This window comes from Crocodylus siamensis, chromosome 4 (assembly GCF_052110815.1).
Source record: "Crocodylus siamensis isolate JL-2025a chromosome 4, ASM5211081v1, whole genome shotgun sequence".
Lineage (NCBI taxonomy): Eukaryota > Metazoa > Chordata > Crocodylia > Crocodylidae > Crocodylus > Crocodylus siamensis.
In genome coordinates, this window is record NC_143398.1 from 129,921,123 (window position 1) to 129,942,544 (window position 21,422).

The following is a 21,422-nucleotide window of genomic DNA, read 5'->3' on the forward strand; positions in this document are numbered from 1 at the left end:
CTGGCTCCAGCTCTGGGCCACCTTCCATGCACTCCATCTGCCTGGCATGATGAGTAGCCCCTACAAGTGGGCAGAGCAGGTGGAAGGCAGCTGGGAGCTCAAGCCAGATCTCCAAATGCCGGGCAGAAGGCACCAGACTGAAGCTTCTCCTACACCCCTTCCACCTGGCTAGAGGTGAAGGGAGCACAGCAGCACCTAGCTGGAAGCAGCTGCACTGGGAACAGTCCCACTGGAAGCTGTGCACAGGCTGGGGCTGGCAGGGTTGTTCTGTTCCCCTCACATACAGCTCCTGCCATATCATGCTGCTCCAGGCAGGTGGAAGCTTCAGCCCGATGGCTTCTGCCCAGTGCATGCATATCTGGCTCCAGCTGTTGGCCACCTTCCACCCACATGAGCCCCTGCAGCGAGCAGCTGCCAGGTTCCAGGCTTGCCAGTGCTTCCAAGCCATCTCAGGCAGCCATGAGCACAATTAAGATGTCCTATGTGCCCAGTCCAGCTGCCAAGGTGCCTGCCCACAGCTGCAGTGGTATCACCTCCATGACGCTGTCCAGTCCACCACCACCTGTGCACACTGATTTGGGCTGTCACAGAGCCACAGCAAGCTGGGAAGAGCCATGACATCATGGCCCAGCCTGGGCCAATCCCACCAGGCCCATCCCAGCCAGCTGTGGCTCCATGACAGCTCTGCCCAGACTGGGTGCTGGGAGCCAGGAGCAATCGGGGCACACGGCTCCCGCGGCCCCAACCCAAACATCAGCCGTCTGGGAAAGGCCCTGCCCCCACAGCCCAGTCCAGGCTGGTCTCTCTGCACCTGCCCTCAGAAGTGCCCATGGGCCAGCCCAGCTCAGCTGCAAGTGAGGCAGGCAAATGGCGGAGCCATGCCAGCCAGTTGGCTCTGGCCATGACCTGCCCCTGCTGCTGTAGCAGCAAGGTGGGGTGTACCCTGACAGGGGTTACTCCACTGTGGCCGGGCAGACCTTGGCTGCAGTCCCCAGGGGGAGAGGGGAGGGAGAGGGGACTAACCCTCTCCCTGCACCCTTAGCCTTAGGGGGCCATTCTGGCCATGCCCCTGCCTCTGTTCCGGCCAGAAAGCAGAGGGGCGGGGCCAATCCTGCAGACAGCATAGCCCAACTCAGGGCTGAAAAGCCTGCTGGGGAACTCTGATTTAACTTAAACCAGGAAGGGGTCTTGGACAGAAGTTCTATAAACCAGTTTTACCCAAATAAGGTAAGTCTGATACTACATTCAATCAGGTTAATCTTAATCCAGTTCTGGCCACTTTGAAACTGGTTTATGTGTACTGAACTTCTGTTCTGTTACAGGTTTAAACCAGTTGCTAATCACTTAAACTGGTTTATGTGTAACTTCTGTCCCTAGGCCTAGAGTCTGGAGGTCTGTATACCACATAACTACTCTTCTGAATCACCCAATTACTGAACAGTAAGAATGTAAAGTATACTGTACTTCTCTAATACATGTTATGCACTGTTTCTTGAGAATTAGAAGGGTATTTTGCTAATACAAGATTGATTTGGTGGTGAGAAAGCTGCTCTCTGATGTTCTGCTCTCAGGACAACACTAGTTATTGAATTTTTATTAATGAATTTTCCATATAGAATTTTTCCTTCAAAAACTTCCAGCCTGAAATACATCCCCTTTTCTTCCTTTTCTCCCTCCCTGCCTTCTCCCCCACCTATCCCAACATATCTTTAAAAACTAAACTACCTAGGGTGGAAGAATGGACCAATTTCTGAACAGCATAAAGAGATAAAAGCTGCTATGTAGAGAATTTCACTGAAAAAACACAAGTCTAATTTAAAATCACAATTGCATATTAATAGTCAAGAAAGTTAACAGCACAGCAGTTTCTTTGCTCCTACAGTTGAGGGGAGCAAATAAAAAGTGTAATTTATATGCAAGTTCAATTTAAACAATCATGAATTAAAGATCATCCACTATATCAGCCGTAAATTAAACTGAGCCAAAATGCCTAAAACACCACAAAATACCTGAACTCACTGATCAGCAAATCAATCTGAGCAGCTAATTGATCAGAGGAAAACCATCTCCCTGTATTTTATTTGAATGACATTCCCTATGGTCAGTGTTTAATGACACCACTTAATGAGGACAGAGCTGATCATCCACATGAACTCTAACTGAAAGACACTTTCTGCATGCTACTCATCACTGTAAGATATACTTTGGAGAACAGATCTAATGAGAACTGTAAATTACAGCAAGACAAATCTATTTACCACCTCCACCAGTCTCTCCAAATAGTTTCTCAAAAATACTTTAAACATTAGAACTACCAAACTGCCACAGAATTTTTAAACAATTTGGCTGCATAAAACAGAGGAGAAACACCACATATGTAATCTAACTAGGACTGTGGTCCAAAGTGTGCTGAATATATGTATTAGCCAGAGACTGTGCCTGCCCTGAACAGCTCACCACCTAATGGTTTACGTAGACAGTGAGATTAGGAGAAAAATATATCTTTGTTAAATGGGGTAATAGAGGCAGAAACAGATTAAGTGATTTGTCCAAAGTTATAAGGGAAGTTTGCATCGGACCTAAGAAACTGTAACAGGTTTTTTAAATTCTCTTCTGCTGTTGTATCCCACAAAGTCATTCTTCCTCCCAAATAAATGGTCATGTCATTAAACCAACTATCTACCTCTCTACAAACCAGCTAGTTCCCTTTTTACCTCAACTACCTCTCCCCTACCAAAGTAACTTGAATTTTCAGAAAGCTGGTTAATCAACAATTCTGCATCACTGGTAATTTGCTAAGGAAAGTTACTCGCCTTAAGTTTACCATGCACAGGAAGCTAGGAAATGTTTCTTCCATGGAGAGTTGCAAATCAGTAATTTCCATTCTGAGGGAATGGAAAGTTTTGAATTTTTTTATTCTGAATTAAAATGAAAAGCTAATATTTCAAAAATTTTGGTGGAATTAAAATTTATAAATTTAAATTCAAAACCACCAAAAGATTTTGCTTCAATAATGCTATATCTTTTCACTTCACTAAACTTGATTAATTTAGAATTTTACAATCAAACGTAACATGGCAATTACTTTTCACAAGCAAACAAAATCATGATAAAGTTAAAAACAATTTTATATTATTGAAATGAGACTCAAAAAACATTTTTTCCTTTTTCCCATTAAAAAAAAATTACTGAAGTCAGCTTTTTCTCATAGTTTAAAAGTTGAAGAAACTGGTATTGTTTGATGAAAATGGAAACAGCTATATCAAAACTTATTTTTCAGCCACTTAACTTATATACCTTCTTTTATACCTAAGTTCTGATTCCAATGCTAGACAAAGTCCATAGGTTTTTAATCCTTGTGAAGCCCCACATAAAGTAACTGAGGTATAAAAAAAGAAAAGAGTTTAGCCATAAGGGAGTTTATACATGTACTCTGGGAGTGGGGGTGGGGTGCTTTAATTAGAGCTGTAAAGAGCCACTCTAATTAAAATGCCCAGAGCATCATGTATATCAGCATCCAGTCCAGCATTCCCATGCTGAAAAATGGTGGTGGGGGCACTTTTACTAAAGTTTGTCAAACAAGCTTTACTTAAAGCACCCCCACCACCATTTTTCAGTGTGGAGATGCTGATGCATGTGACACTGGAATCTGCTGCAGTATAGTAATTACTACACTCCAACAGACTCGATTAATAGTTACATTTGATTACAATGTGTTGGAGCAGCTTCACTGCACATGTATAGGTGCACAAGAATTTTATTTCAGGGTTCTTTACTGCCAGCATGACTGTTGGCATTTTAATGAATTTCAGCGCTCATAAAACAGGTTGAACTGACTTACCTGAAAAACAAAACCCTCTATTTATTCCCTGATATGTGTGACATGAGGAACAGCTATGCCAGTTTCAACATTCTGCCACCACTGTTCTTCAGTTCCAATTTAGAGGGACCCTTCTCTACCAGTAAGAGAGTAATTAAGTTGTACATTCATTTAGACTTTATTGGCATTGAAGAACTAAGTCACGTTGTGATGTGAAAACCTGTTGCCTAGAAACTGGAATGAAGCATGTTTCCATTCTGTTTTTCCCACATCAATCTCTTGTTCAGGTAAATGGGGTTCCATGCTCATATGTACATTTCTAATAAGAAACACTTAAACTTTTTATTGGTAAGGAATGGAGCTGCAATAAAAAGTGAACAATAAAGTACCTCTGTTTCCAATAGTCCACTGTAGGCTGGATTTGCTGTGCTTCTTCTCTTTCTTTCCTGACGCTTGCTCTGGATTTCTGTAACCATGAAAGAAATATGAATTGTGTGTTTTGCATTCATCAAGGGAAAATGTAGATCTAACTTGCTAAGCAAGATGCTGTTACCCCCAACCCCTTGGGCTTTGTGTGCAATTTCAGTTTCTAAAGTATAATTGGGTTGCATCAGCATTGATATTTGCTGCAGTTCAAGGTTTGACATTAATAAGCTTTTCCTTGTAAGATTCAAACACAGGCATTTTTATTTTATCTTCCTCCAAGATGGATTTATGCTGCCCTACAAGATTTTATGATGATTCCTTTAGAAACATATTTAGTAAGCATAAACAGATACAGATAGCGTTCAAAAAACACCAATATCTGTTATTAAAAGAGAAAGTACATAAAACATGTAACCCTTGCAAGTTGTATCAGGTGAAAACACATGGATTATTTAAATTTTATTATATATTACTTCCATTTGGCTCAAGTTAGGAAGGGGAGGAGAAATCAGGGTCATATTGAGAAGCCAGTTTGAACTGTAACTATGAAGCAATAATTTATTTATTCATGATATACAACAAAATCAGGGCTTTGTGCACAGAATATAGTTATGAACAATGTAAGTATTTTTGCTGTTGACAGAGACAGAAGGAAGGGGTTCTGAGCTTATCGTCATAATGAATTCTAAATGTACAGTTATAGTCCCGTTTAAAAGTGGGAAAATGCAGAAAAATTTTCTTGTTTTCCTACACTAGAAAGGCATTATCTGTTTAGCACTACTTTTACCAGTGAACAGCCAGGCTGCATACCTTTGTAAATATTCAAAGATACATTCAAGGTGAAATCCTGGCCGCACTGAAATCAATAGGACTTTTGACTGGAGCCAGAATTTTATCCTCTTTATTTCACCTTTATTTTTTGACAAACCATTAATGGAAAGAGAAATATGATTATTACAACAGAGAACATTGCAGCCCAAAATTCTGAATTCAATTAGCAATCTTTGATGCCTCTCTTTTTGGGGTGCTCTGCAAACTATGTCAAATTTGGACCCTAAATCACTTGTTTCTGTTGGAAACATAGGTTTATATTCTTAAGTAGTTTTGACATAATCTTTTCTCAATTTGTTAGTTCTGGTAAAAAAAAAAACTGATAGAGATTGAAGTATGTTTCTTTACAAGCAGTAGCTGTGCATACCTTTCCCATATGCCATGGTATCTTAGTTGTAGCCATGGTATCTTAGTTTCTAGTAGCAATAAAAAGCTTACTCTGGGCACATCTACACGTTCTTTAATGCATGGATACTAAGTTAATGCACCATAAGCAGCACTACTGGACATTAGTGCAGATGTACACTTTTTAGGTGATGTTTAATACACATTGGACTAAAGCTATTGCACATTAGCACAGATGAATGCTTTTTAGTTGATGCTTAATGCCCATTGGACTAAGCTACTGCACAATAGTGCATTAGCATGGTTTTTGCTAGCCATGCTAGTCCAAAGTAGAACTAGTCCAATGGGCATGAAGTGTCTCATGTAGATGTGCCCTCTAAAGGCCAAGCCCTATTCCCCTTTATGGGCCTAAATGGCATGTACACATCTACATAGCTGCCATTTTGTGTACTTTTGCACACCTCTGTGTGTTTAAGTCTATGAATGCCCACTGAGCAAGTTCCAAAATTTTAGACATAGAAAAAACCAAGACTAGTAGGTGTTAAATGTCAGAGAACAAGACAGTGTCCCCCTATGTTTTAGCACTTGGTCAGAGAGTAAGAGATGACAATTCTAGGCCCTGCAACAGAGAGCCAGGGGCTCCTGTTACTTTAAGGGGAAAGTGAAGCAGGTCAACCTTGCAGTGTGGGCAGGCAGCTGGGCAAAAGCTAGCTGCATTACAATAGGCAGCTAAGGGCCAGGCAGCCAGGAGGCAAAGGCTGGAAAGTTTCTGTGTGGGGTTGCAACAAAGGAATGCAGATTGGCCATTAAGCAAAGGAGAAATCCCTGCGAGAGGCTGGGGAGCCACATTACTGGAAGTGGTAGCTTTCAGGGCTATGCGAAAGGCCCATGTTTTGTTTCAGTTTGGGATTCGTTGTTTTTACAGGACAGCAATTAGTTTCAGCATTTTGAATTGCTGTTTCATTTCGTTTCACCTAAAACTGTTTCACGTTTTAATGCTGTTTTGGTGTTTCGACCATAGGCTATAATGGGGAATTACTAAAATGCCTATAACTTTGTCATTTCCAGCCTGATTCTGATAACAATTGGAGGAATGGTAGCCCCTTCTGAGGGCATGAAGCCTGCCAAATTTCAAGGAGATAGGTGCAGGAGTTTCTGGGAAACTGCACCTCAAAGTGCTTAGAGCAAAACTCGTGACCTGTTTCAAAGAGATAGGTGCTGGGAAACTGCACCTCAAGGTGCTGACAAGCGAAACTCTTGTCATATACATTTGTTATGGTGTAGTGCAGTGAAAACAGCAGGCATGGTAGCCCATGCTGAGGCTATGAAGCCTGCCAGGTTTCAAGGAGATAGGCGCAGGTGTTTACGGGAAACTGTACCTCAAGGTGCTGACAAGCAAAACTTGTGACATGTGTGACTTTGTGTGTGTGTTAAGGCAGATTAGGGTGAAAATAGCAGGCATGGTCATGATGACTGCCAAGTTTCAAGGAGATACGTGCAGGGGTTTCTGGGAAACTGCACTTTGTCATGAAGTAGAGTCCCTAGAGCTGAAAGCAGACCTGGAAGTAGACTGGAAGTGCTTCTGGTCCACTTCTGGGTCTGCTGCCAAGCGCACTGGGGACCCAACCGCCCCCCCATGCTCCTATGGGATGCTCCATCTGCCCCACCATCTCAGCATTCACGAGCCACTCCATACCTTGGGGTATGTAGAAAAAACATTTAAATCTGTGTCTATGTCCAAATCATTGAATCTCTCCAAATCCCTCTGAATTGATTCGGAGGGTTCTGATTCGATTCAGAGAGATTAAAGGGTCTCCTGATTTGGATTTGGACATTCAGTCACCGAATTGGGCTGAATCTCTGTCGAATTGAATCAGTGACCGAAGCTTCACACAACCCTAGCATTTGGTGGCCTGATGGAAATATGTATTTTGAAAATATCTCCATACTGAAGATATTGTTTGTAGGTTTTGCATGTTTTGTCACGGAATGGTCTGGATCTTTTTGGTGTGTTTTGAGCTGTAGGAAATTGGCTTCTGGTGATGAGGTTAGCAAGGTTCAGTGCTTGTTTGAATTTACAAACCACTTTTCACAAGTGAGCCTATGAACTGCACTTCATCAACCTCTTGGATACAGAAACTCATGGACTCAGTATAAACAATGAAATTATGACACACTATCTTACTCCCCAGATACCTCTCTATGTTTACATGATACACTCCCCTTCCCCCCTATCCCCCTCACCCCCTGACTCCTCCATTTCCATTTTCACTGACCAGCTTTCTTGCCTGCATTGCATGCCAGCCTCTGGTTTCTTTACTATTCCTTCCATCCAGGAAGAGCACACACACCAACTGCAGATGCTTCATCAGCCTGACAAAGGGCTTTTCAATCCAAAAGCTTGCTAAGATATATTTCTCCAACTATTCAGTTGGTCTAATAAAAGATGACAGATTGACCCAAAGAACCTTATCTGCCTGGTGTCTGATTCTGCAGTTCTGTACCTTCCCTACACTGCAGCCCCTGCTTCGCAGATGGTACCCCAGGCAACTAAGCTGAGCTCACCTGGAGCCTCACAACTTCACTGCAACCAGCAAGCCACAGGTCTCTCAAAGATCTTAGGGGTCTCGGCTTTCCCCAGCCAGGACTGTGCATGCGTATGATGGCTGGAGCTTATAAGGCACTTTCTACCTGCCTTTCACCAGGGAGGTCCTTGGTCCTGGCATTTCCTGGGGGCTGCAGCACTGCTGGCAGTCCCAATAGGCCTCCCAACCCTGGAAGGGTGCAGTTTTAGGTCATGCCCAGGACCTGGGGCCTCCTCTTTCCCACACCTCCAAGTTCATCCTGGCACAGGAGCACAGCAGAGACATTTTCTTCCCCTGCTGGCTAGTGATGCAGTGAGTGCTGCCTCCAGCTCTGACAGCAGGGCATTGAATGGTTCAGTAATCAGAAAGCAAAGGAAATTGGTGTGGATGGCCTCCATTTCACCTGGAAGGGGAAGAAGCTCTTCACCAGAATGGCTGACCTTCTTGACAGGGCTTTAAACTGAGACCACTGTGGGATGGGCGATCTACTAACAGTTCTAGCCCAGATCATGCCAGTCACACTACCATTAACTTGGGCAGCCTAAGAGATCCTGCTCTGGCAACAGACCAAGGAAAGGTCCCTCTTAACCCCTCAGGGAAGCATTGGGCTTCACATGGCAGACTTAACTGCTTGTACACAAACACCAGGAGCTTGGGAAACAAGCATGAGTCCCCTCTCCTATGTGACAATGACTACAACCTTGTAGGAATTATGGAGACCTGGTGGGACTCCACCTATGATTGGTCGGTGGCAGTAGAGGGTTACACTCCCATAGTATAGGAGAGACCATGTGGGGAAGAGGGGTGGGGGTGTTGCTCTCTACATCAAAGATCAGCTCACCTCCCTGAAGACTGAGTTTCCAAACCAGGAAGGGCATCTTGAGACCCTCTGGGTCAAGATACAAGGAGAACATGGGGAGGGTGACTTACTTGTAGGAATCTACTATAGACCCCCCCACCAAGAGGAAGACCTAGATTGGGAATTCATTAGGGAACTGGTTGAGCCTCACACTCTCAATGCTTGATCGTCATGTGGGCTTCAACTTCCCTGACATCTCTTGGGATAAGTGCATGGCCAAATCTGACAGGTCGCGTAGCTTTCTCACATGCATTGATGACCTCTACTTAAGCCAGGAGATCTATGGATCAACTAGGGGAGAGGCATTGCTGGATCTGGTCCTGGCCAAAAGGGAAGACCTGGTGAGCAATCTGCAGATTGAAGGGAAGCTTGGCTGGTTGAAAACAGGCTGTCTCAGCTTGGGCAGTGGGGAACTGACACCTCTCCCTCTGCCCCTTCTTGCTCCCCTCCCAGACTTCGCAGCACTGGCCTTTTCAGCACACTTCATGTTTTTCTGTGCTGGAGAAGATGTCTGACTGTGTGTAGTGTGTGTATGCAAGTGTCTGTGTGTGCAATCAATCTAACCTATGCTGTGCTTTCCTGACGAGTGCCCAGTGATTGCATGGTCAGGCAAAACACAGATTTCTTTTTCTTCAGGTAAAAAATAATAATAATAATTTCAAAGGAATGGATATAGAGGAAAAAAATAAATGATATAGGGATAACAATACTAGTATTGAAGTTCAGCTAGTATAGCTAAGTTGTGTAAGCTGTATCCTATCCAATGCTTTTCAAGTAGAAGACACGCACACTAGCTAGGCAGTAGCATCTAGGAAACGGTCAGAGTTAGTGCCTTTCAGATGCTGCTCTCTGGTGAGAGACAGGCTGACAAAGGCTGACAGCTTAGTCACTCACAGGCTTATATGTTGTTTTTAAACTGTTTAGGTCCCTGCCCCAGAACACTGGGATTGGAAGGGACCTCAGGGACCATTGGCAGATGCTGGCCAGCTACAGATGTCAGCCTCTTCCCCCCTCTACTTCCTCCCTCTCCTTACTTTCTCTTTCCCTGCAAGCCCAGCTTTGAAACACCTTCAAAATGGTGAAACATGTTTGAAACGTTTCATCGTGTTTCATTTCATTTTGAACATTTCAACGTATCTCCTGTTTCATTTCATATTCAGAGTTTCCAGCATTGAAATGCTCAAAACACTGCTGAAACAAAATGGTGGTTCAAATTTTGCACAGCCCTAGTAGCTTTGAGGCATGTAAGCCCAGGGCCCAAGACAAAGCTGGCAGTCTAGCCTTGCATACTGCAGGGAGAGGAGCTCCAAAGGTACGAGGCCTTGGCGACTCTGCAGGAGATGGAAAGGGAGGAGGAAACCCTTGGGCAGGAAGAAATGCCACATTCTTCACACTCCAAACAGATCAAGAGATCCGAGAGGACCCAGAAGAGGAGGAGACGCGTGCTCGTCATAGGCGATTCCATCCTGAAAGGTACGGAAGGGCCCATTTGTCGCCAGGACCCTTCAGCACGAGAGGTCTACTGCCTGCCTGGAGCTAAGATTCAGGATGTGACGGAGGTAATCCAGGCCAGGATCAAGCCCACCGATTACTACCCCATGGTCCTTGTCCATGTGGGTACTAATGATGCGGCCAGGAGAACCCCCGATCACCTGATGGCGGACTACCAGGCTCTGGGCGGCATGCTGAGGGAATTTGGTGCACAGGTGGTATTCTCTTCCATCCTACCAGTGAACGGACGCGGAAGACGGCATGAGAACTGCATCCGAGAGACCAACTGGCGGCTTCGGAATTGGTGTCTCGAGGCAGGCTTCGGCTTCCTGGACAATGACCCACACATTACAATGAGGGACATGCTCAGCTGGGATGGGCTTCACCTGTCCCCCAAAGGTAAGCGTGTGTTTTCTTCCAGGTTGGCGGATCTCCTCCGGCGGGCTTTAAACTAGGCTCGTCGGGGGGAGGGGAAGATGAGGGTGGGGGAGGCTGTGGACCACCAAACCAGGTGGCACCCACAAGGACAGCCCAGCCTGAAGAAAGAGAGCTTTGGGAACATGAAAGACAGGGGGTGGACAGCAATACGGCACAGGTAAGGAACGGGAAGGTTAGAGACAAAAAGCCCTTTAGGACTTGGAGCGAGGGGGTAGCAAAAGCACCAGTCACAGGGCTCAAGTGCCTATATACTAATGCTAGGAGCATGGGGAACGAGCAGGATGAACTAGCGCTCCTGGTTGCACTAAACGACTACGACTTAGTGGGGCTGACGGAAACCTGGTGGGATCCATCCCACGACTGGGCGGTACATATTGAGGGCTATAGATTGTACAGAAAGGACAGAGTGGGGAAAAGGGGGGGAGGGGTTGTGCTCTATGTTAAGGAGCAATATACATCAACCCTCATCAAGACAGAATCAAAGGATGAGGAAGTAGAAGGACTGTGGGTTAGGCTACATGGAGGGCAAGGAGAAAAGGATTTGGTGGTAGGGGTCTGCTACAGACCCCCACATCAAGGGGAAGAAATAGATTTGGGGCTCCTGAGGCAACTCTCAGAGACCATAAAAGCTAAAGAGGCGGTGGTCATGGGGGACCTAAACTACCCGGACATCTGCTGGGAGACACAGACAGCAAAGTCCCACCGCTCACGCAGGTTTCTAACCTGTGTACAGGACCTCCACCTGACGCAGGAGGTACATGGTCCCACTAGGGGGAATGCCTTACTGGATCTGGTATTGGCAACGGGGGATGACATAGTAGGGGACCTACAGATCGGTAGCCATCTGGGGGACAGCGATCACCTAAAAGTACAATTCAACATAAGGCGTCGAGTGGGTAAGGTAACCAGTAGGGTGAACGTGCTGGACTTTAGGAAAGCTGATTTCAGCAAACTCAGGCGATTAGTGAAGGATGCACTGCAGAGTAGTAGTTTTGAAATGATGGGAGCCCAAGAAGGGTGGCTGTGCCTTAAGGAAGCTATCCTTCGAGCACAAAGCGAGACGATCCCCGTGCGAGGTAAAAGAGGGAAAGGGGCCAGGAGGCTTCCCTGGCTGACCAGAGAAATCCAGGGCAGACTAAGGGCCAAAAGGGGAGCACATAAAAAGTGGAAACAGGGAGAGATCACCAAAGAGGAATATACCTCTTCTGCTCGTGCTTGTAGGGAGGCAGTTAGACAGGCCAAAGCTACCATGGAGCTGAGGATGGCAACCCAAGTAAAAGACAATAAGAAATTGTTTTTTAGATATATAGGGAGTAAAAGGAAGGCCCAGGGAGGAATAGGACCCCTGCTAAATGGGCAGAAACAATTGGTGACGGACAGAGGGGACAAGGCTGAACTCCTCAACGAGTTCTTCGCCTCAGTGTTCCTAAGCGAGAGGCATGACAAGTCTCTCACTGGGAGTGTAGGGAGGCAGCAGCAAGGCACCAGACTTCCATGCGTGGACCCTGAGGTGGTGCAGGGTCACTTGGAGGAACTGGATGCCTTTAAGTCGGCAGGCCCGGATGAGCTCCATCCGAGGGTACTGAAGGCACTGGCCGACATCATTGCAGAGCCACTGGCGGGAATATTTGAATGCTCGTGGCGCACGGGTCAAGTCCCGGAGGACTGGAAAAGGGCCAATGTGGTTCCCATTTTCAAGAAGGGGAGGAAGGAGGACCCGGGTAACTATAGGCCAGTCAGTCTCACCTCCATCCTTGGCAAAATCTTTGAGAAAATCATCAAGGCTCACATTTGTGAGAGCCCGGCAGGACAAATTATGCTGAGGGGAAACCAGCACGGGTTCGTGGCAGGTAGATCGTGCCTGACCAATCTAGTCTCTTTTTATGACCAGGTCACAAAACGCCTCGACGCAGGAGGAGGGGTGGATGTCGTATACTTGGACTTCAGGAAGGCCTTTGATACGGTATCCCACCCCATACTGGTGAACAAGTTAAGGGGCTGTGACTTGGATTACTGCACAGTCCGGTGGGTGGAGAATTGGCTGGAGGGTCGCACCCAGAGAGTTGTGGTGGATGGGTCGGTTTCGACCTGGAAGAGTGTGGGCAGTGGGGTCCCGCAGGGCTCGGTGCTTGGACCGATACTCTTTAATGTCTTCATCAGCGACTTGGACGAGGGGGTGAAATGTACTCTGTCCAAGTTTGCAGATGACACTAAGCTATGGGGCGAAGTGGACACGCCGGAGGGCAGGGAACAGCTGCAAGCAGACCTGGACAGGTTAGACAAGTGGGCAGAAAACAACAGAATGCAGTTCAACAAGGAGAAATGCAAAGTGCTGCATCTAGGGAGGAAAAATGTCCAGCACACCTACAGCCTAGGAAATGACCTGCTGGGTGGCACGGAAGTGGAAAGGGATCTTGGAGTCCTAGTGGACTCCAAGATGAACATGAGTCGGCAGTGTGACGAAACCATCAGAAAAGCCAATGGCACTTTATCGTGCATCAGCAGATGCATGACAAATAGGTCCAAGGAGGTGATACTTCCCCTCTATCGGGCGCTGGTCAGACCGCAGCTGGAGTACTGCGTGCAATTCTGGGCGCCGCACTTCACGAAGGATGCGGATAACCTGGAGAGGGTCCAGAGAAGGGCCACTTGTATGGTTAAGGGCCTGCAGGCCAAGCCCTACGAGGAGAGATTAGAGAAACTGGACCTTTTCAGCCTCCGCAAGAGAAGGTTGAGAGGCGACCTGGTGGCTGCCTATAAGTTCGTCAGGGGGGCACAGAAGGGAATTGGTGAGTATTTATTCACCAAGGCGCCCCCGGGGGTTACAAGAAATAATGGCCACAAGCTAGAGGAGAGCAGATTTAGATTGGATATTAGGAGGAACTTCTTCACAGTTCGAGTGGCCAAGGTCTGGAACGGGCTCCCAAGGGAGGTGGTGCTCTCCCCTACCCTGGGGGTATTCAAGAGAAGGTTGGATGTGTATCTAGCTGGGGTAATGTAGGCCCAGCACTCTTTCCTGCTTATGCAGGGGGTCGGACTCGATGATCTATTGAGGTCCCTTCCGACCCTAGCATCTATGAATCTATGAAAATCTATGAAATGGCTGCAGAAAACAAGGCAACAGGCATCTAAGCTACCTGTCACCAGAGAGCAGGTCCGCCCCTTTAAGGCCAGAACTTTCTGGGCACAGTGCTGGTGAGGAAGGGGTTAAATGCTAAGCCTGGCCAGCTAGTCAGCTGACCAGAAGGGGCAGGACTATAAAAACTTTTTCCTGCTAAGGCAGGGGGTCGGACTTGATGATCTACTCAGGTTCCTTCTGACCCTAAAAACTATGAAAATCCCTGGGCAGAATGTCAGCCAAAGGGGTAGGAGTGCCTTTGAGAGCTCCACAGAGAAGCTGGGTGAGCAGTCCAAAGGCAGGAATGATGGAAGCCGTGGAGAGATGGCAGCCGCACCACAGCAAGGACTGTAGCCAACGGAAGGGAGCAGAGGCATGAACCCAGCAAATGTAAGCTGACCTGCTGCTTTACATGATCATATTGATTGGTGACAGTTATTATATTTTTTTCATTTTTTGAGGGGGTTATTCAATAAGACTGGCAGTTTGGGTGAGGCTATTAGGGGAAGGAGGAGGCCTCATTTTGGGGACCCACTACAGAGTGGGGACCCTGGCACCAGTGAGGGCATGGCTTTTGGAGGGCACAGACCCCGGCACCAGTGAGGGTGCAGGTTTTGGGGGCACAGACCCCAATGCCGGTGAGGGCATGGGTTTTGGGGACATAGACACCTGAAGGCGCGATCTTAAAAAGGCTAGGGAGGTCTGGTGCACCTGGGCTGCAATTTTATTTTGGGGTTTTTTTGGACTGAGAGGGTGCAAGTTCAGGATCACCCCCTGGTTTTGAACTTGCTACTCCCTGGCTGTGGGGCTGGCACCTGGGCCTCTCAGCTGGGCTCCAGATTAGAGCAGGAAAGGGGGCCATGAGCCTGAAGACACTGGAAAAGGCTAGTACTTCAGAGTTAAACCCTGTGTAGTGGGTTCAGATAGGGAGGCCTCACTAGAGAAAAACAGGGGTCAGGCCCGCATAGGTGAAAGCCTCCAACATACACAATACAATAGGCAGTCTCCTGTTTGTAAGAATATCATAATAATAATTTCCATCAAGACATGGCAGGAGAGTATACTGTGGGACATAAGAACCCCAAAGAAGGCTCCAAGGGCACCCCACGTAAGGCGCGGATTACCAGGAAGATGGCACTGGGGAGGGCAACCTGTTACACTAACCAACAGGGATTGAAGGAGAAAACTAAAAGGGAAATGTGGCTTTTGGTGTAGCACTGACCAAGAGTGGGGCAGAACTTTATTTGAAAAGTGATTTTCTTATATTCATGTTACGTTTACATCTAAGACTAAAAGACTGGATTGTGGCTATGGGGGTGGTATGGAAACTACAGAGATACCTGAAGGGCACCCAGAGTAGAACTTTGCAGGGCTAAGGCCCCATAGGGTTGTGCCAAAGGCAGCTTTGCCAAGACTAGGGAACCCAGGGGGCTGCCACAGAGATAGGCCCAGAGGCCCAGGAGCCAAGGTCTGAGACAGTGGACCTGGGCTGAAGCGTCCAGCCAGAGTAAAAGGGCCAAGGCCAGAAAGGCTGAAGCCCAGATAAAGGTTTGAGGTCTGAGGGGTCAAGTGCCCCAGTGGGGACGAGTAACATCTGTGAGGCATGGGTATGTCTATGGGGGTGGCACGAGGCCATGATTACAGCCCATAAGATAACTTGTGCCCTAAGGCTTTAACAGGGCCAAGAGGACCACAATTTAGTGCCCTAGGGCAAGACTGGGGCCAGCTGGGCATGGGAAGTGGTTTTTCATTTTGGCACCAAAATCTCCTGTACAGAGTTACCCTTGTGGAACAAGTTAACATGCTAAGGACCCAGCAATGAAAGCTTACCCACCATCAATAACCCCATCCAATCTGTTCCTTTGTGTATGCATATATTTTACAATTAAGATTCAATTCATAAACTAGGGAAAAAAGCTTTAAAAAACTGGACTTTAGATGGGTGTCACATATCAAAATTCAGTTAGTGGGCAAATGTAATAACCCACTGTGTCCCTAGGGAAAAGTTTCACTGAACTACCACCAACATCAACAAACATGCTTTTTATCGAACCTATAATGACAATTTACCTTGAGTGAAATGCAGCTCTTGCAGAAAACCAACATAAAATCAATGTGTTCTGCTTTTAATTTAACCCCTCAAAAGAGGGTGCATGTGTCTCATGCTGACTATATGCAGGCCACTGGTTTGTTCCCAATGTAGGGAAACATCCCCTGAAAAGACAGCTAGAAAGGTTGCTAGGCCAATGGATGTACTTGTACAGGACTGGGTCAGAGCCTTCTACCAGAAAATAAATTAATACAAATGAAAAATCAATATAATGGAGTGGTTTAATTCTACTGAATGAATAAGCTTTTAGAGATCCAACTGGGATACGGTTTAATTCCAAAAATGCAAAATAGCAAAATATATGATTTTAAAATCATCTGAACTATAAAATGAACTCCACTTCCTAAAATATAGCAATGTCTAGTATCAGTAAACATAACACAGCATTAAAATAATGAAACTCAAAAATGTGAAACCTGGGAGGGACTTCTGGTAGTTATAATTGCCAGTAGTTGTAAAGAAATACCATTTTCATAGTAAATAGCTCTATACTATAGCCATTTATTTAAAGCTTGTACAAAAGCAAAGAAATGAATTTGTCTGAAGGGAACAATTTTGCAGGCTTAGAATCTTTGCATTTACTGTATAACAAATGGAGCTGAGTACTACTTGATGCATGCAACATAGCAACTTTAAATCCATATGCACGACATATTAATTCCACTAAAATGGGACGGCATAAAATATTCAAATGATACTATTTCCATCATAAGTGATGTACGTTAGCATAATTTCAAATCCTGTCTTTTTCCTCACACAAATGGAACAAGAATAAACACTGACTTCTGTAGTCATCATTTCACATTTTAGAATATGCGTCTCCCCAAAATTGCTGCCACTTTTTAATTTCTATTTTGACCCATTGCCATTAAGGAATTAGGAAGGCTGATGACTTAAGCTTTTGTTAATTGCTTTCAAATTTTCAGTTACTGGGACATTAAATGATTTTCTAAAATACACACTAAAAGAGAAACATCCTGATAAAATAACCCACAAACACCAGAGGGAAAAAAAACCATACTGTATATATTAGCATGACATTGTAATTAAAGTGCTACTTTCTTGGGAATGAAAGTCAGAAGGTCAAGATTATAAAAATAAAAATTTGAAAAGGTAACATACACTCAGACTCAGGAGAATGTTTAAGAACATAACTGACTACAAAGTCCCTAAGTGGTCTTGTTGCCTCTCCTCTGTAAAAATAGGTAGCAGCCCGAGTATCTTGTCATAGATGAGAGTTTACTTAGAGGCTATTAAGATTAAAATTACTGAAAATGAAGGCCAGATTCTCAGTTTGTGTAAAGAGATATAGCTCCACTGACTTCAGTGGAACTATACCAATGTACACCTGCTTAAGATTTGGCCCAAATTCCACTACATGTATCAGGCTTTGGATTTTACATCTGTTCCTCCTGCCTCTGAAAAAAAAATCTGTTTCACACCTACAGCAATGTGCAGAACAAGCTATTTTCCCCATCACCAGTTTGACAAGGAAATGTCAAGAGAAAGAAAAGGTGTAAATCTGTTAATTCTTGCAGCATATTTTTGGAAGGTTACAAAAGAAAGGACAATGGTATGTGGCTGCAACATTTAATTAATATATTTGTTTTAATGTGTACATAGAAACCTAAGAAAGTATGGGGACAGTTCTTTGCAGAATTCTGCAACAAAAATTAGTTCATCTAAAAAATGCTGGTGTAAGAACAATGTGTCTGAGTGGAGTTTTTTTGGGGGGGTTGTTTGTTTGGGGGGGTTTTGGTATTTACTTAACTAACACAAATAAAGCCAAATTCTAAATTTCACTCGCACTAAAATTTGGTTTTCTGGTAATACAGAAATGATTGAGTGCATATAGATCAAACCAATGGAAAGAAGGACTTTGGCTCACATTTTGTGGGGTGTGAGCTTTGGTGCACCAGAGAAGGGGACCTCTCTGAAGAGGGATAGGCACTCTCACAAGGCTCTCACTGATTCTCCCCTCTGAGATTCACTGATCACACCACCTTGGTGGATTTTAAGCCTCTCTAATTGATATTGGGTGGGAACTGCCAGTGCAGGGCACTCAGCTACTCAGCCCACCTCTTATTCCAAGGGTCCCAGCCAAGGTACCACCTTATAGTTTGCCACAGAAAAGGTGCAGAGGGAGAGAACCAAATAATCTGACCCATCATTTTTAGGATGAAAAGGATGGACAAGCATTAATAAGACTTTGCGTGACTCTTCAGTCATTTTACAGACAGATTTCTCAGTGATTCCTGTGGCTGTAGAATATTATACAGAAGAGATTCCGCACAAAATTTTAACTGAAGCAACAAATAAATTCTTACCTTCCAAGTGTTCTGTAGTAACCAGGCCTAATGCTACCATAAAGGCAATTTTCTAGGGAAAAATGAAAAAAAGTTCAGTTTTACATCCTGATGAAACTACTTTAGAAAAATCACCTTTGCCAGAATAAACCCTATTAAACTGTTTTTTCATAACAATGTCTATTTTATGAGTATATAATTTGAACTCATTGAAGTGAGGATTTGCTTCTGATACATCTTATCTGCATTATTATACAGTTTTTGCTGGATTACACATAAAAAAAATCCAGTGGCAATTCTTACAAATGTGGATGCTGCTGCTGCTATTTATTATGGTAGACAAATATTTCAAGATGTGAATAGTCTATTACTTATGGCTGGTCATGGTGCTACTTATTAGTTATAATTTTCAAGTAAGGTCAAAATACTTTTATCTCTATCAATTAAAAAGGTATTGAAATAAAATGGCTGGACAATTATGAATTGTAATTAAATTGAGCTTTTCCTTCTGTGAAAAATTTGTATTTTACCTTTTTGTCCTAATTTAGGGGCAAAGTATTGGAACATCCTTCAAAAAGAAAGGAAATTTCCAATTATCACTCAGGTTTGGTAAGCATTGTGATCCCCATTTTTTACAGATGAAGAAACCCAGATGAAGTGGGAGATTTTCAGTGACATATATGGGCAGAGATTGCTGTTAATACTCTTTTCAGGCCTCTGAAAATCTCCACAAGAAAAATGAAATAGCAAGTCCATGTGCACACAGTGTGTCAGTGAAAGAGGTCTCAAGCCACCATTTATTTCTAATGGTGGAAATAGCCGAAATTTCCACCACTAGAAATCTTTCTGGGAGAGGGAACAGTGCTATTCTTCAGCTTGCAGCTGCTCCCTCTCTGCTGCTCTCCACACCATCCCCAAACTAGGGTGACCCTTCATATGGGGAAGATATGCAGAAGAACAGCTTCTCCACTCCTTCCTCTCCTGGGTAACCAGAGCAGTGGGACAAATCCCCCCACCCGTTCGCCACACTGGGTAATCCCAGTGTCAGTGGGGGAGCAGGGGACCTTGGCATCTGCTTGGGGGTGGGGTGGGGGAAGAGGATGAGTTTTGGCAGCTGCTCTTAGACAATTTTTGTTTTGGCAGTCCCCTCCTAGACTGGTCAGAGACTCCTCATTCTGGGGAGCATGTGACTGCTCCTCCACAGCAGGATAAAGCAGTGGTTAGAGAACTTGCTCAGGGTACAAACAAATGTCATCCTTGTGCTGCCAAAAAACATTTTTATGACGGCACAAGTTGTGAGCAAGCAGATGTCCCTACCCCTTGTTACACTCCAGCCGACCAAGAATGTTTGAAGAACCAAACCTATTCACAGTTTGTGACACCTTATAGGGAAGGATGTCTGTTCAATTACTGACAGACAAGGTTCTTTGGTAAATCTGATAACTTTTATTAGACCAAATCAAGTAGTTGGAAAAAATCTTCTTTGAAAGCTTTTGGGGACAAATGCCCTTCTTCAGGCTGGGGAAGCATCTGCAGTTGGTCTGTGCTCTTCCTGGATGGAATAGTAAAAAAGCCAGAAGTCAGTATGCACACAAGAAAGAGATCTTAAAGATATCTTTTCAGAACCACCCATCCTAGCCTTTAAACAAGCATCGAACCTCACTAACCTCTTCACCAGAAGGAAACTTCCTAAAGCCCAGAACATACCGAATGTATCCAGACCATGCCATGACAAGAAATATAAAACCCGCCAATATATCTCCACCCCCCCACAATTACTACACTGCAGAACAGAACCATTAACATTCCTGGATCTTACACCTGTACTTCCAGAAATGTAATATATCTTATCCAGTGCACCAAATGCCCTGGTGGAAAATATGTAGGGGAAAGCAAACAACAATTGCGTACCAGAATACGCACACCAAAAATCTATCAAAGACAGGAATACCCAATTACCTGCGGGAGCACATTTCTCACAAGATAACCACTCTCTCTCCAGTCTCTCAGTTCTAATCCTCAAAGGGAATTTACAAAATACCTTTCACAGATGTGTCTACGAACTTGACTTCATCAACCTACTGGATACAAAAAATCATGGGCTAAATATAGACATTGAATTTATGACACATTATAACCTGCCTAACATCTGACTCCCCAGGTAACCGCTCTACCATGTATCAGCTATATTCATCCCCTTTCCCCACCTCCCTACCTGTTTCTTACTCATTGGCTATCTTAATTTACATTTTCACTGACTAGCTTTCTCACATGCATGCTGGCTTCTGGATTTTTTACTCTTCCATCCAGGAAGAGAACAGGCCAACTGCAGACATTTCCTCAGCCTGATGAAGGGTATTTGTACACAAAAGCTGGCAAAGATTTTTTCCAACTATTTGAGTTGGTCTAATAAAAGATATCAGATTTACCCAAAGAACCTTGTTGAAGGTTGACCAAAGAAGGTCAACCGAAGAACCTATGTCCTTAGACCAACACAGCTACAAACTATACCCCTGTCCAACTACTGCACACCATGGGAATTCCTCTGTAAAGGAACTCCTGGGGTATGTCTGCAGACACATGCTGCTGCATTCTGACCCAGGGCACAGCTCTGCAAGCAAGGAAACTTGCCATTGGGAAACCATATTTCATCCCTTTAAGCAAAATGCCCCAACCACCAAGCTATTCAGTCATTCTTATGTGCCATTTTTCTGTCCCAATGGCGATTTAATTGCTGGAGTTCCTCTGCTTGTAGATTATACCCTGAGTCCCCCTGCAGGGGGATTCCTGGGATGCAAGTTTCACCAGTCACACATACCCTGGATCAGGGCATGGCACCCAAGGCCATTGTCCTGCAGAATCCAGCCCCTAAAGCCCCAGGAGTGACAGAGGCCCAGCCCTGTGGGACAACAGCTTTTGCAATGCCTGCTTTTGCTGATGAATCAGATCAGTTGCGCCAGGACACTTCCTGGCACAGATGATGCCACAACAGAAACAACAGCTATTTGTACCTTCATAATGTGAGAAACCTAGGTTTGGTCACTCCATCTCTCTGAGGGAATTTGAACATGTATTTTCCATTTTACAGGAAAC

The 21,422-nt window shown here is 44.8% G+C and overlaps 1 protein-coding gene across 3 annotated transcripts in view; it reads right to left on the bottom strand.

The window, feature by feature from the left end:
* The window catches only part of PHF21B (PHD finger protein 21B), a 266,164-nt gene that overhangs the window by 14,022 nt on the left and 230,720 nt on the right, over positions 1 to 21,422 (bottom strand). For all 3 annotated transcript variants that reach the window (XM_090043788.1, XM_090043789.1, XM_090043787.1), the window contains 2 exons: positions 18,351 to 18,402; positions 4,210 to 4,286 (listed from right to left, as the gene is read on the bottom strand). In XM_090043788.1, the coding sequence (XP_089899914.1) occupies positions 4,210 to 4,286; positions 18,351 to 18,402 (129 nt within the window). The remainder of the gene's footprint in view (positions 1 to 4,209; positions 4,287 to 18,350; positions 18,403 to 21,422) is intronic.